The sequence below is a fragment of the Kwoniella botswanensis genome, chromosome 1, assembly GCF_036426115.1.
Source record: "Kwoniella botswanensis chromosome 1, complete sequence".
NCBI classification, from domain to species: domain Eukaryota; kingdom Fungi; phylum Basidiomycota; class Tremellomycetes; order Tremellales; family Cryptococcaceae; genus Kwoniella; species Kwoniella botswanensis.
In genome coordinates this window covers 6,115,847-6,127,147 of record NC_088599.1, presented here as the reverse complement: position 1 = coordinate 6,127,147, position 11,301 = coordinate 6,115,847, and the positions used below count along the sequence as shown (strand labels likewise).

General features: G+C 44.5%; 4 protein-coding genes across 4 annotated transcripts; 3 read left to right on the top strand and 1 right to left on the bottom strand.

The window, feature by feature from the left end:
- Nucleotides 1-102: 102 nt before the first annotated feature.
- On the top strand, nucleotides 103-3,104 carry L199_002304 (uncharacterized protein; the record flags this gene model as incomplete). Its single annotated transcript, XM_064888049.1, has 10 exons — nucleotides 103-135; nucleotides 191-289; nucleotides 357-520; nucleotides 593-965; nucleotides 1,061-1,291; nucleotides 1,382-1,987; nucleotides 2,208-2,345; nucleotides 2,434-2,529; nucleotides 2,638-2,946; nucleotides 3,030-3,104. The coding sequence occupies 10 exons, from the start codon at nucleotides 103-105 to the stop codon at nucleotides 3,102-3,104; spliced, it is 2,124 nt and encodes a 707-aa protein (XP_064744121.1).
- Nucleotides 3,105-3,286: 182 nt separating this feature from the next.
- On the bottom strand, nucleotides 3,287-6,367 carry L199_002303 (uncharacterized protein; the record flags this gene model as incomplete). Its single annotated transcript, XM_064888048.1, has 11 exons — nucleotides 3,287-3,367; nucleotides 3,440-3,565; nucleotides 3,656-3,739; nucleotides 3,826-4,196; nucleotides 4,265-4,340; nucleotides 4,401-4,525; nucleotides 4,594-5,365; nucleotides 5,428-5,633; nucleotides 5,714-6,011; nucleotides 6,085-6,223; nucleotides 6,288-6,367. 11 exons carry the CDS (start codon nucleotides 6,365-6,367, stop codon nucleotides 3,287-3,289), a joined length of 2,358 nt encoding a protein of 785 aa, XP_064744120.1.
- Nucleotides 6,368-6,687: 320 nt separating this feature from the next.
- L199_002302 (uncharacterized protein) lies at nucleotides 6,688-8,520 on the top strand (the record flags this gene model as incomplete). The annotated part of the gene is made up of 7 exons (XM_064888047.1): nucleotides 6,688-6,715; nucleotides 6,786-6,865; nucleotides 6,940-7,247; nucleotides 7,305-7,385; nucleotides 7,445-8,200; nucleotides 8,264-8,323; nucleotides 8,394-8,520. 7 exons carry the CDS (start codon nucleotides 6,688-6,690, stop codon nucleotides 8,518-8,520), a joined length of 1,440 nt encoding a protein of 479 aa, XP_064744119.1.
- A 1,950-nt stretch (nucleotides 8,521-10,470) lies between these two features.
- L199_002301 (uncharacterized protein) lies at nucleotides 10,471-10,716 on the top strand (the record flags this gene model as incomplete). Its single annotated transcript, XM_064888046.1, has 1 exon — nucleotides 10,471-10,716. The coding sequence occupies one exon, from the start codon at nucleotides 10,471-10,473 to the stop codon at nucleotides 10,714-10,716; it is 246 nt and encodes an 81-aa protein (XP_064744118.1).
- Between the last annotated feature and the right edge of the window lie 585 nt (nucleotides 10,717-11,301).

The window sequence follows — 11,301 nt, the reverse complement described above, 5'->3', positions numbered from 1 at the left end:
ATGATAGATTTCGTCGCTGATATCCTCGATACATAAAGAGTGCTTTCATTGCGACCAGAGTATCAATCTTGATCTAAGAACATTGGTAGGTATCAGCTCAAAATGCCTGCCTCTCCTGCCAAGAAGTCGCAATGGGTAGGTGCACTGTTTCATACATATCTGTTGAGTTTTGGCTGACTCATGTTCACAGAGCGAGTATACCAACTCGGAAGGAAGGAAATATTGGTCTCACGCTACCTCCAAACAGAGCGTGTGGGAGAAACCTGATGAGCTGAAAACCCCATTTGAGGTCAGTCAGCTAGATCTTTTTGTAGACGATCTTCTCAGCTGATGTGCCTTCCATCGACTGTAAATAGAAAGCACTAGCCAAAACTCAATGGAAACAATATACCTCGAAAGATCGACCATACTATGTTAACACGGTGACCAAAGAGACGAAATGGGATTTACCACCTGAGTTGAAAGAGCTTAAAGCGAAGATCGATAGAGAGGAAGAAAGGAGGGCTCAGGGCCTGACAAGGTAAGATATCATCCTCAATCTGTTCATGATTGAGTCAGCTTATCTAATTGACGTTTCGTGGTATATAACCAGTCCCGAAAGATCCAGATCACCTACACCAGAGGACATTCGAGAACTCAGAGAAGCAGCTGCCAATGCCATCGCACCATACGGTACTCTTCCACCTTCATCGACCGAATCACCCTCGTCAAGAAGAGGTTCAGAAACTCCGCAAGTCCAACAGCAATCACAACAAACTCCCAGTGTTCCTGCATTACCAGTCATCGTCATGCCTCCTGGAGGGTTTGCCGACAGAGCCAAAGCGGAAGAAGCGTTCATTTACCTGCTCAAAAGGGAAGGTATAAACGAACAGTGGACATGGGATCAGACTATGAGGAAGATCATCATGGACCCGCTGTATAAAGCTTTGGATACCTTGGCGGAGAAGAAGGGTGCTTTTGAAAAAGTAAGTATTGTACTAATTCACTATTTGACTCCAATGTCAGAAAAGCGAAAACAGAATGTATAAGATATAGGCTGATCGATTGTTTTATGGTATAGCACATCAATACTATCCTTGATTCTCGACGTCAAGCCAAACAACTTCGAATATCCAAACTTCGACCGATCTTCCATAAGCTTTTCGCTTCCAGTCCCGAAATAAAGAGTTACTCAACTATGAAGACTGCGGAAAAGATATTCAATAGTAATCGATATTGGCGTGAGGCTCAGTATGATGAGAGGGCGATGATTTTGGAGGAATATGTTGATGATCTAAGGAGGATCGAGGAGGTCAGTATTTCGCCTTGTGTTCACCTTGATCTTGTCTTGTACATTACAAAGACGGAACAAGCTCTGGCTGATATTTGATGTTACCTCTAGACCGCCGAAAGGGAATCTCGAGATCGTAACATCCATTTCCTCTCAGACCTCGTTCGCACTCTAGATATATCCGTCTCTACTCGATGGAGAGAAGCCCACGACCTTATCGTCTCTTCAGAGGAGTTCAAGGTGGATAGAGAACTTCAGAAAATTGAAACCATCGATATGATCCAAGTGTACGATACCTACGCTCGACAACTTGAGATTGAACACGAGGAGGAAAGTAAGAAGTTGAAAATTGAAAATGTCCGAAAGGCTAGAAAAGCTAGAGAAAACTTCAAAGTCCTCTTACACCAATTACAGGAACAAGGAGAATTGAATAGATCAAGCAAATTCAAAGATGTTTATAAGAGGATCAAAGATGATGAGCGATATTTGACTTTGTTAGGATTGCAGGGATCCAATCCGTTAGACTTGTTTATGGATCATATAGATGATTTGAATGAGGAGTTCGAAACCGCTTCGCAGAAGTTGTCAAGAGCTTTGAACAAGGATGGTAAAGAGATCAAACTGGAGACGACCTTTGAAGAATTGGATGAATGGGTTAGGGAATTGAAGATTGAAAATCAGTTCGATGAGAAACTGAGAAAGGATATTTATGAATTGGTGAGTGGGATTCCATAATTTGATATGTCAAAGTTTCCGACCAGTCAGGAAAATACTGTCTCAATTTCGTCCTTTACCTTTCTATATCTCATCACCCTTATTCTCCTCATTCTTCTCCCCTTTGCCCACGCTCCACCCTACGTTCCTACCTATACCCCAGTCTCTGTCCCTTGCCTCCTCTTCACTCACTCAAAGACTGACAATCTCTCTGGCACCATAGATTCACGGTAAACTCAAACAATCCGCTGAAGATGAGCTTCGTCGAGCCGAGAGAAGACGAAGGCATCGTATCGACGATTTAAGGTATGCATTGAAGAAAGTAGGTAGACATATTGACCTGGAGATGACGTATGAAGAGGTAAGTGCAGTTATGATCTGCTTTACTTGTGCTCGTGAACGAGGAGATGTGATAATAGTTGGCTAATTCGATGGATTGGCGGGAATAGGCTTTACCTCATATGAAGGATTTACCTGAATTCAAGGAAGTCGTTGACGAAGAAGATCGTAAAGTTGCTTTTGAAAAGTTCATCAAGAGACAAAAGGTGAGTCTGCGATCCAGAGCCGTAAAAATCGATCGTACGATGACGATGATGACGACGATGATGATGATGATGCATGCTGATGCCACGGAAATTGATGATGTTTAATAGGAAAAACTTAAAGAAGCCGAATCTTCTGATATCGGATCTACTCGTGATCGTGAACGCGATAGAGATAGGTATGAGAAAGATCGAAAGTATTCTTACTCTAATTCCAAGGATAAAGATCGAGATGAACCTATGGATATTGATGAGAAAGATAGGGACAAAGATAGATCTTCGAGGAAAGATCGAGAGAGGGATAGGGATAGAGAAGATAGAGATAGAAAAGATAAACATCGAGATAGAGATAGAGATAGGAAGAGAGGATCGATCGGTCCTGATGATCTTAAAGATAAAGATAAAGAGAGGGAAAGTAAGGTATGTAATCTAGTTCTGTTCACATGGTTTGAGTGGTCAGAGACAAGAGGAATAAACTAATCAAATCGCTTAACTTGATGCAGCGACGAAGAATGTCTCCTTCATCTCATACTCACTCCAGGAAAGACAAAGATGATGTAGAAGAGGGTGAAATCTAGTGAATGATTGCATCTGGAGGGGTATCGTAAGGTGGTGTAGCTATATATCATTCGATATAGGTTGAAAATGCATCATATGTGATACAATAAACTCCCAAATGCATATGTAATCTATATATATAGAATATATAAGATATCTCCCCACAACCGATATCGATCAAATACAGCTAATAGCAATCGACCTACTCAGCCTTCCTCTTCTTCTTTTTCTTCTTCAAATCTACCCCTGATCCAGATCCTCCATCTGCGTATTTACCGGTTTTCTGCAATACCGAAAAACGAACATCAGTGGATCGAATGGATACATAAATCAGATTTATCGCCTCTCAACTCACCTTGTTCAACACCCTCTGTAGAGCTCTTCTAGTCTCGCTATTCTCAGGGAACGAAGTGGGGTCAAAATACTGAGATGCGTATTCTAACAACCATTCGGGTCTTACTTCTGTGACGGTTCGGATGAACTATTGGCAAAGAACAGAGCTTATAAGTCAGCAAAGCGATATGATAACAGACAAGAGGAGCATCTGTTTGGATTATTAAAATTTACTCACGTTGGCAGTCGTTAAGACGAATTCATTATATATCACCCATTCAGGTGTAGTATCCAATCCGCAAGACAAATGTAATCTGACGACCTGTAAATATCACAGACCATAATCAGCTTTTTTTCATTCCTTCTTAAACCCTACCAATCGGGTTTATTCGATGTGATATGACGCACCTGATTATCTTTAACCGTCATATAACTTCCCTTCTCACCCTCTTTATGAGCGACTTGCATGAAGAAACCGCAAGTAAGAGCCTGTCGGATATTATTCCAGTAATTCTTATCTTCCCATGCCGTCGAACACAGCTCCAAATCGAATTTCTCCATCGCCCTCTTCAATTGAGTTCGGACATTATCAGCTTGGGCCAATGATCTCTGATTGAGGTAATTCTGCCAACACCAGTTCTTCGCGTCTCCCTCGTTGGACTTGTATGCGTGATACACGTTCAGGAGGGTGAGGTGATCACCATCAGGATGGGTGAATTGAGCTTTGGCGAGGTCCGCTTCTTTACGCTGGGAGGCAGGTCGCATGAATACGTTGGGAACTACAAACAATCAAGACTCAGTATATACCCTTGATCTGACTCGACGGCAAAGCGAAGAAAGGACATACCAGATAACATAGCTGTGAGAGAAAGCATCTCATTACTGCATCCGAATTCTGGACTAACGATAAGCATCTTAGCGAGCTATATAGGAACCCTCCGTCAGCTAAAAGTCGTATTATCGCTGATACTTTATAAGCTCACCTGAGGATCCAAGGGGAATTCAGCCATAATTTGACCCAGAGGAGTTAGATTACCATCATCATCGAGCGCAGCGAGGTAGTGTAACAACTCTAAAGCTCTCATGATAGTCTCGGGAGCAGGAGCGTCTATGAGTATACACGTAAATCAGCATTGTGTGATTCAACGAAACCCCTTTCCCAACCTTGTAACTCACCCATATAATCGAAATGTACCAAATCCTTTATACCCAACTTGATCAATTCCAACACCGTATTCGCCAAATTACTTCTCAAGATCTCAGGATGTGTCTGTTCTTCCAATTCTTTGACGAAATCTTTCTCCGTATACAATCTGAAACATTTTCCAGGTCTTGTTCTACCTGCTCGACCAGCTCTCTGCATCGCCGAAGCCTTCGATATAGGCGATACCAATAGACTCTCCACTCTAATTCGGGGGTTGTATACTTTCTGTTTACAGAATCCCGGATCTACCACATAGACTATACCATCGATTGTCAAGGACGTTTCAGCGATGTTGGTGGATACCACAACTTTTCGACCGGGTAAACCATCTTTACGCGCAGGAGGTGGAGGATCAAATATACGTTGCTGTTGATGGGGTGGTAAAGATGAATACAACGGTACGACCAATAATGGTCCTGCCATTCCTTTATTCGATAATTCTTCTCCCTCCGCTCTGATTTTCCTACAAGCATCTTCAATCTCTTCTTCACCCGTCAAGAACAACAGTACATCTCCTTCGTCCTCTGCTTGATGAATAAATAGTACAGTCCGGATGGACGCTTCGACATAATCGTTCTCCGGTTCTTGGGTGAAGAAGGTTTCTACAGGGAAAGTTCGTCCGGAAACTTTAACAACAGGTGCTATACCTGAAGGTTGACCATCACCGAAGTACTTCTGGAATTTCTCAACATCAAGCGTAGCCGACATGACGATAATCTTAAGATCTGGTCTTCTTTTGGCGATCTAAGGTTGAATGGTTAGTGGTCTCCTCACTGTTTCCTACGGTTCTGAAAATCTAAACTCACATCTTTCAATAAGCCCATCAATATATCCGTCGCCAAAGTTCTTTCATGCGCTTCATCCAAAATGACAGTAGAATATCTTTCTAACAAGGGATCGTTCATTGCTTCTCGCAATAACATACCATCTGTCATGTACTTGAGGAAGGTTGTGCCGGGTTCAGTCATATCTTCAAATCGAATAGAGTAACCGACTTGTTTACCAAGTTGGACTTCATCCATTGACCATCAGCATACATCGCATATATCATACATCATAATCGTAGTATCGTCAAAGGGGATTTGTACTTACCATCCATCTCATCAGCCACACGCTTAGCTACACTCATGGCAGCGACTCGTCTAGGTTGAGTACAAGCTACCATCTTTCCTCTCAACATTGGTAAATCCGAGTAACACACAAACTGAGGGATCTGAGTGGTCTTTCCCGAACCAGTTTGACCTTCCATAACGGTAATTTGATTTTCTGAAAATACAGTCAAGAATTCTTGCATCTTCTGATAAACTGGTAATCCCTTTCTTTGCTCTAATATCTTTCGATAGGATGCTGAGAAAGGTGATAAACCTTTGAAAGGGTTCACATCTCCATCCTGTATCGTACATCAGTCTATGAGCTATGACCCGATTGGATGTTGGAAAAATGAAAACAGAAGCTTGACTTACCATGATTGCTTTAGCCTGAGCGACAGATACTTTCCTTGGTACTAATCCATTCAATGGGTTGTCCACTTTCCCGCTGGTACCGTTGGTACCTGTAGCGTACCCGTTGGTGGAAGATGAAGCAGTCATATTTCGATGAGCACTAAGCGAAGCACGATTAAGAGTCAACTTTTGCACGATCGGAATGCTTTCGTGAAATAGCTTACAGGTATGGGTTATCGACGGGAGGAGTGGAGGAAGAAGAATCGCCAGCTGTTTTTGATCGCTTGGAAGGAGGTTCGGCCATCTCGATATCGCCTGTAGGGTTATGAGTGTGAAAGCCCAATGCTGAGGGAGAGGTCTATGGATGATTGATCAATTGATCAATTGATTGTTGAATGGGTGAATATAATCTTGGTGAAATCGAGGTAGAACGGAAAAAATCCTCGTTAAACAGTACACGAGAATAGGCATGCGGGTGGCAAAGTGGGGATAAATGCGTGCCTAGTTCGATCAAGGGATGGAAGTGAGGTGGAGGCGTGATCGCTGCGTCACCGTGATTTCCATTGAATGATACTTCGACCTCGTCTCTACGACTCTTCTTGTCTTTCTCTAGAACGATAGACTATGCCAGGGCTCAGACCAACACAGCAAGGTGAGCTCTGAATTGCTGACCGATCGGAAGGCCCGTTCAACTGACAACATACCATGTCGCACTCCACCAGATATCGATCAGTTCGTAGCTATCACTCAAGCGAATCCTGAAGACGCTGTTCACTTCCTAGAATCTGGTACCACTTTAGAGGTAAGTCGATTCATCAATTTGCTTCGATCAGTCTCCGGTAAAAATCTCAGAATGCTGGCTGACGACAATTAAAGGCAGGAATAGAAGATTTTCTTGCCGCTCAAACAGCTTCAGAACCTCTTATCCCACATCAGCAAGACGAAGAAGACGCCGAGTTGGCTTTAGGTTCGCCCAGCATGTCCGACGATAATTCCAACAACGCTCCTGCTCCTACTGGTGGACCGAGAACATTGGGAGGCGCCGCCGCATCTGAACCATTACCTGCAGGATGGGGTCAGCCTGAGAGACCAAGGTTCGGGAGGATCGGGGAGAGTAGGGACGAAGAGGAGGAACCTAGAGGCGGGGATGATCCAGAGGAGTTGTATGCCGGTGGCGGAAGGAGGTTAGTCAGCTTCTTGTTGAGATTCAAATCAGATCTAAGGCTGATTACATTGAATAGTGGATTAGCCGTTCAAAATCCTGATGATCAAAGAGGGAGTGGAAACTCCTTAGTGGATAACATCCTCCGTATGGCCAGCCAGTAAGCTTTTCTGCAAGATTCTCTTGTAATTACCGAGCTTACTATCTTTTCCTCTACAGAAATGGCCCCAGATCTCCTTCAGCTGGTGGAGCACCCAAACCCCCTTCAGCATTTAGAGGTTCAGGTCATACTCTCGGTTCGGACGAATCCCCTTCAACCGAAGTCCCAGCGACCGGTTCGGCTCCCTCTGGTTCTACACCTGTGCCATCTATCCCTAGCGTCGCGGGAGTGACTCCTTCCATGATGGATAATCTTCTGGCCGGCATGTTCGGTAGAGGTGCAGGCGCTGGAGGTAACGGTCCACCCACCACGGTAGAAGATGAAGAGGATGACGACGATGATGATGATGATGAGAACGTCCAGACTCGACGATTGACATTTTGGAGAAATGGATTTTCGATCGAAGATGGACCTTTACTCTCATACGATGATCCTCAAAACCAAGCTTTACTTCAAGCTATCGAATCTGGACGAGCACCACCCAGCGTATTTGGAGTGAAGTTCAATCAGAGATTGAATGTGGAAGTCGCACAAAGGAGAAGGGAAGAATATCAACCTCCATCTAAGAAACCTATGAAAGCATTTGGTGGATCTGGAAATAGATTAGGGTCACCTGCTCCCGAGGTTGTAACTGCTTCATCATCTAGCATGCCTGGTGGTTTACCTCAGGGTATCTTAGCTGGTGGTTCTGGTACATCGACTCCAAGCGCCTCCAATACTTCCACTAGCGCTGCGCCGATTAGTCAAAATAAGTTTGAAGTGGATGAAAGTAAACCTACTACTAGTATACAGCTTCGATTGGGTGACGGAACAAGGTGAGTCATCAATCCGCTGTATTATGGAAATGGCTTATGAGTACTAACATATGCGAATGACAGGATGGTTGCGAAAGTCAACCTTACTCACACAGTTGGTGATCTCCGAAATTACGTTTCAGCGTGAGTATCCGGCTGTCCAACGTATGAGACCATTGCGAAATAAGTTCGCTAATGACAAGTTCCCCATTAGTGCTAGACCGGATAGTCGAAGCTATGTACTTCAAACGACATTCCCCAGTAAGGAATTATCTGATCCAAGTGAAACCATCGAAGCTGCCAAATTGCAAAATGCGGTTGTCGTACAGAGATTCACATAAATAGAATTGCCAGAATCAGTGATATGAGCTTTTCATAAGCGATAGTGGTCATGAACAGTGAGAAGCGATACGATGATATGATATGCATCATTTGTACATGTTTATTTGGATATCAAGGATGTTTCTGCAAATCTTTGTTTCATGATATATCCAGAGAACCTTTCACCGCTCTGCCCGAACAACTACGTCCTACCTTCTGAACCCTCATTGGCCTACGAAAAAGCTACAAGACGCCTACGCTCTTCGTGATTTTACAAAACCCAGACAACCATACATCGACAAAGCATGTCTTCTACCGAAGCCCGATCCTCCCGGACGCTTGGTACGTCAGAATTAAGCACGAGCTCCGAAATTTGCCATTCGAAATCCCCCCTTCGTTCTCAAGGCCACAGGACTTATGACCGGAAACCAGCTGAGAACACAGAAATTGATACTCGGGCAGGACACGAAGAAGCAGCAGACGAGGCAGGCATTCTGATGGACCCCGATCTACACATTAGCAGTCAGGCATCCGAGACTGGAAGTGCTGAAACCAATTCTGACTAGCAAGATGCAAGTGCGTACAGAAAATATCCCAAATCAGAATTCACCATTTTCGTAACTTGCGCAGCCCGCCCGCCACCCTTCAATGGCACGAAGGGAAAGGGAAGAATCCACTTTACGGGGATAGGTTCAGGTTGATTGGATCGTAGAGTCATGTAAGGTATTCGTCAAGTCCTCGTACACGATGGCTTCCATGCAGTCTCTTGACCACTTGAGGTATCATTATCATGGACGGTCAGTATAACGAGCTTCCATCACACAGTATGCTGTATCCAGCTGTATAGCATCAACGAAGAATTGGGCTTGCCTCATTTGCAAGAGCGTTTTCATTTAGCTATCACTGGTACATACATGAGCTGGTACCATGACAGGAACACTTCTCTGCGTAGGCCTGATCTACCCTGACGTCACGGATTTCACCTCAGAATATTGTGAATTACCTTTGTTCTGAGAGGTTGCCTTGCTACCTCGGTCATCCAATCGAGAAAAGTCTTCTCTCAACTTGGATAGGCGCATGATTGACTCTGAGGTACAATACCTGCGATCAGCCTCTTTATGACCCACTTACTTTACCATACCTTCTGTTGAACCTGATTTGACCAGAGAGCTACCCTACACAAAGTCCAGTCATTCGAGCATTATCCGCCCATACACCATCACTACTCCCAGTCAAGCCTCTCACGGTCGATCCTCCTCTCGGTCAAGTTCCGGTGGGAGCAGAAGAAAGACGAGCAATCCTTCTACAACTCCTTGCCATTTGTACCTGTACCAAACACTCGATAGTCAGGAGAATTGTGGCAAGGGAACTGAAGAGATAAGCTACGAGACTCATGGTCCTATCACTATTGGAAATAATCAAAAAACAGATACACTTAGCTCTGGGAAGGCAGGGACAGCTGATGTCGATCAACAGACTATTGAGCCTTCGAAGTAGGAGGACTTCGTGCCTACTAGCCACTAACAGTAGACGAACTGAACTCAGCAGGAAGAGCATAGACATGAAGTCTTATCATTGCGGTGCTGCATTCGTACACGGCGACAATCATACTACACAGCTCTCGAGATATAGAGGCCTGACCTACAGTGCACTGACGTGTTTCATGGGTGCTGGCATCGGGCGGCAGAAAGGAGAGTCAGAAGGAGGGAGTATCCGATCAAAGCAATTTACAGAGTAAAAGTGAGAGGCTGTATACAGCCCTTTGTGGTATGCACCTTCATCTGAGTTCAAATCAGCTGTTGTAATCACGACTTAATGACTCGATATGCGATTTACCACTCAGGTGGCTTCTTAATCATTGTCGATCCTGATGTATATAAGGAGGTAGACAGCCTCAGGTTAGGAGCGGCCCCAATATCCTTGTAATCATCAAGATCAACCTACTGTACATTTAATCTTTCACTGAAGTTATGTCATCCCTCGGTACCTCTGCATCTACCCATACGCAAGCGGTCTCCACCTCTGGATCTGGCTTCTTCTCAAGAGGGGATAGCGTGACATCTGGGTCGGGAATGAGCGCTGGATCAGCCAGAAAAAAGAGAAAATTTGAGCAATACGAGACACGAGGCGGAGAACACGATTCGGGTTTCGCCTCGGAGGTTGAAGAGGAGGATGATGCTACCAAAGAGCAAGGCGAGACAAAGAGGTATAAGTGATGCCGGAGGTCGACGGCGATATCTGATAGCTTGAGACGATTGAGACGTGCTGCGATAATTCATGAGATGATATGTTGGCGAGGCCAAAAGGGATGGATCTCCGTAATCAGATGCCGTATTGATACCGAGGGTCTCGAATGTACATGTATCTGAAAATCTGATCGTGGATAGTGTCCTAACATATTATCGCCATGACTGACACTTGTTTCTCCGACTACGACGGAGCCGACTAGTAAGCGGTACAGGTATCCTTTGATGGTTCCTCACTAGTCTTGTCCTCGTCCGCGGTCCAGGCTGTCATGTCAGCTTTTGCCATCATGCATCTTTCCGGGGAATCGGTCATAGATTGTCAGGTCCAGATATGATATAAGTTAGTGTGCCAGTCCGGATGGCTCGATGTTTCATATCGCTAAATCATCAAATAAGTCAGAGTATGAGAAGCCTTGACACTATGCCCAGCTCATCGCGCTCACTCGTGCCAAATGATGACATGATTCGTCTCAACTCACAACCCTGCTCAAACCCTTCTGTGGAGACAGGAAACAACGACCCTATAATTCACGGTAGTCAGTCAATTCGAGCCAT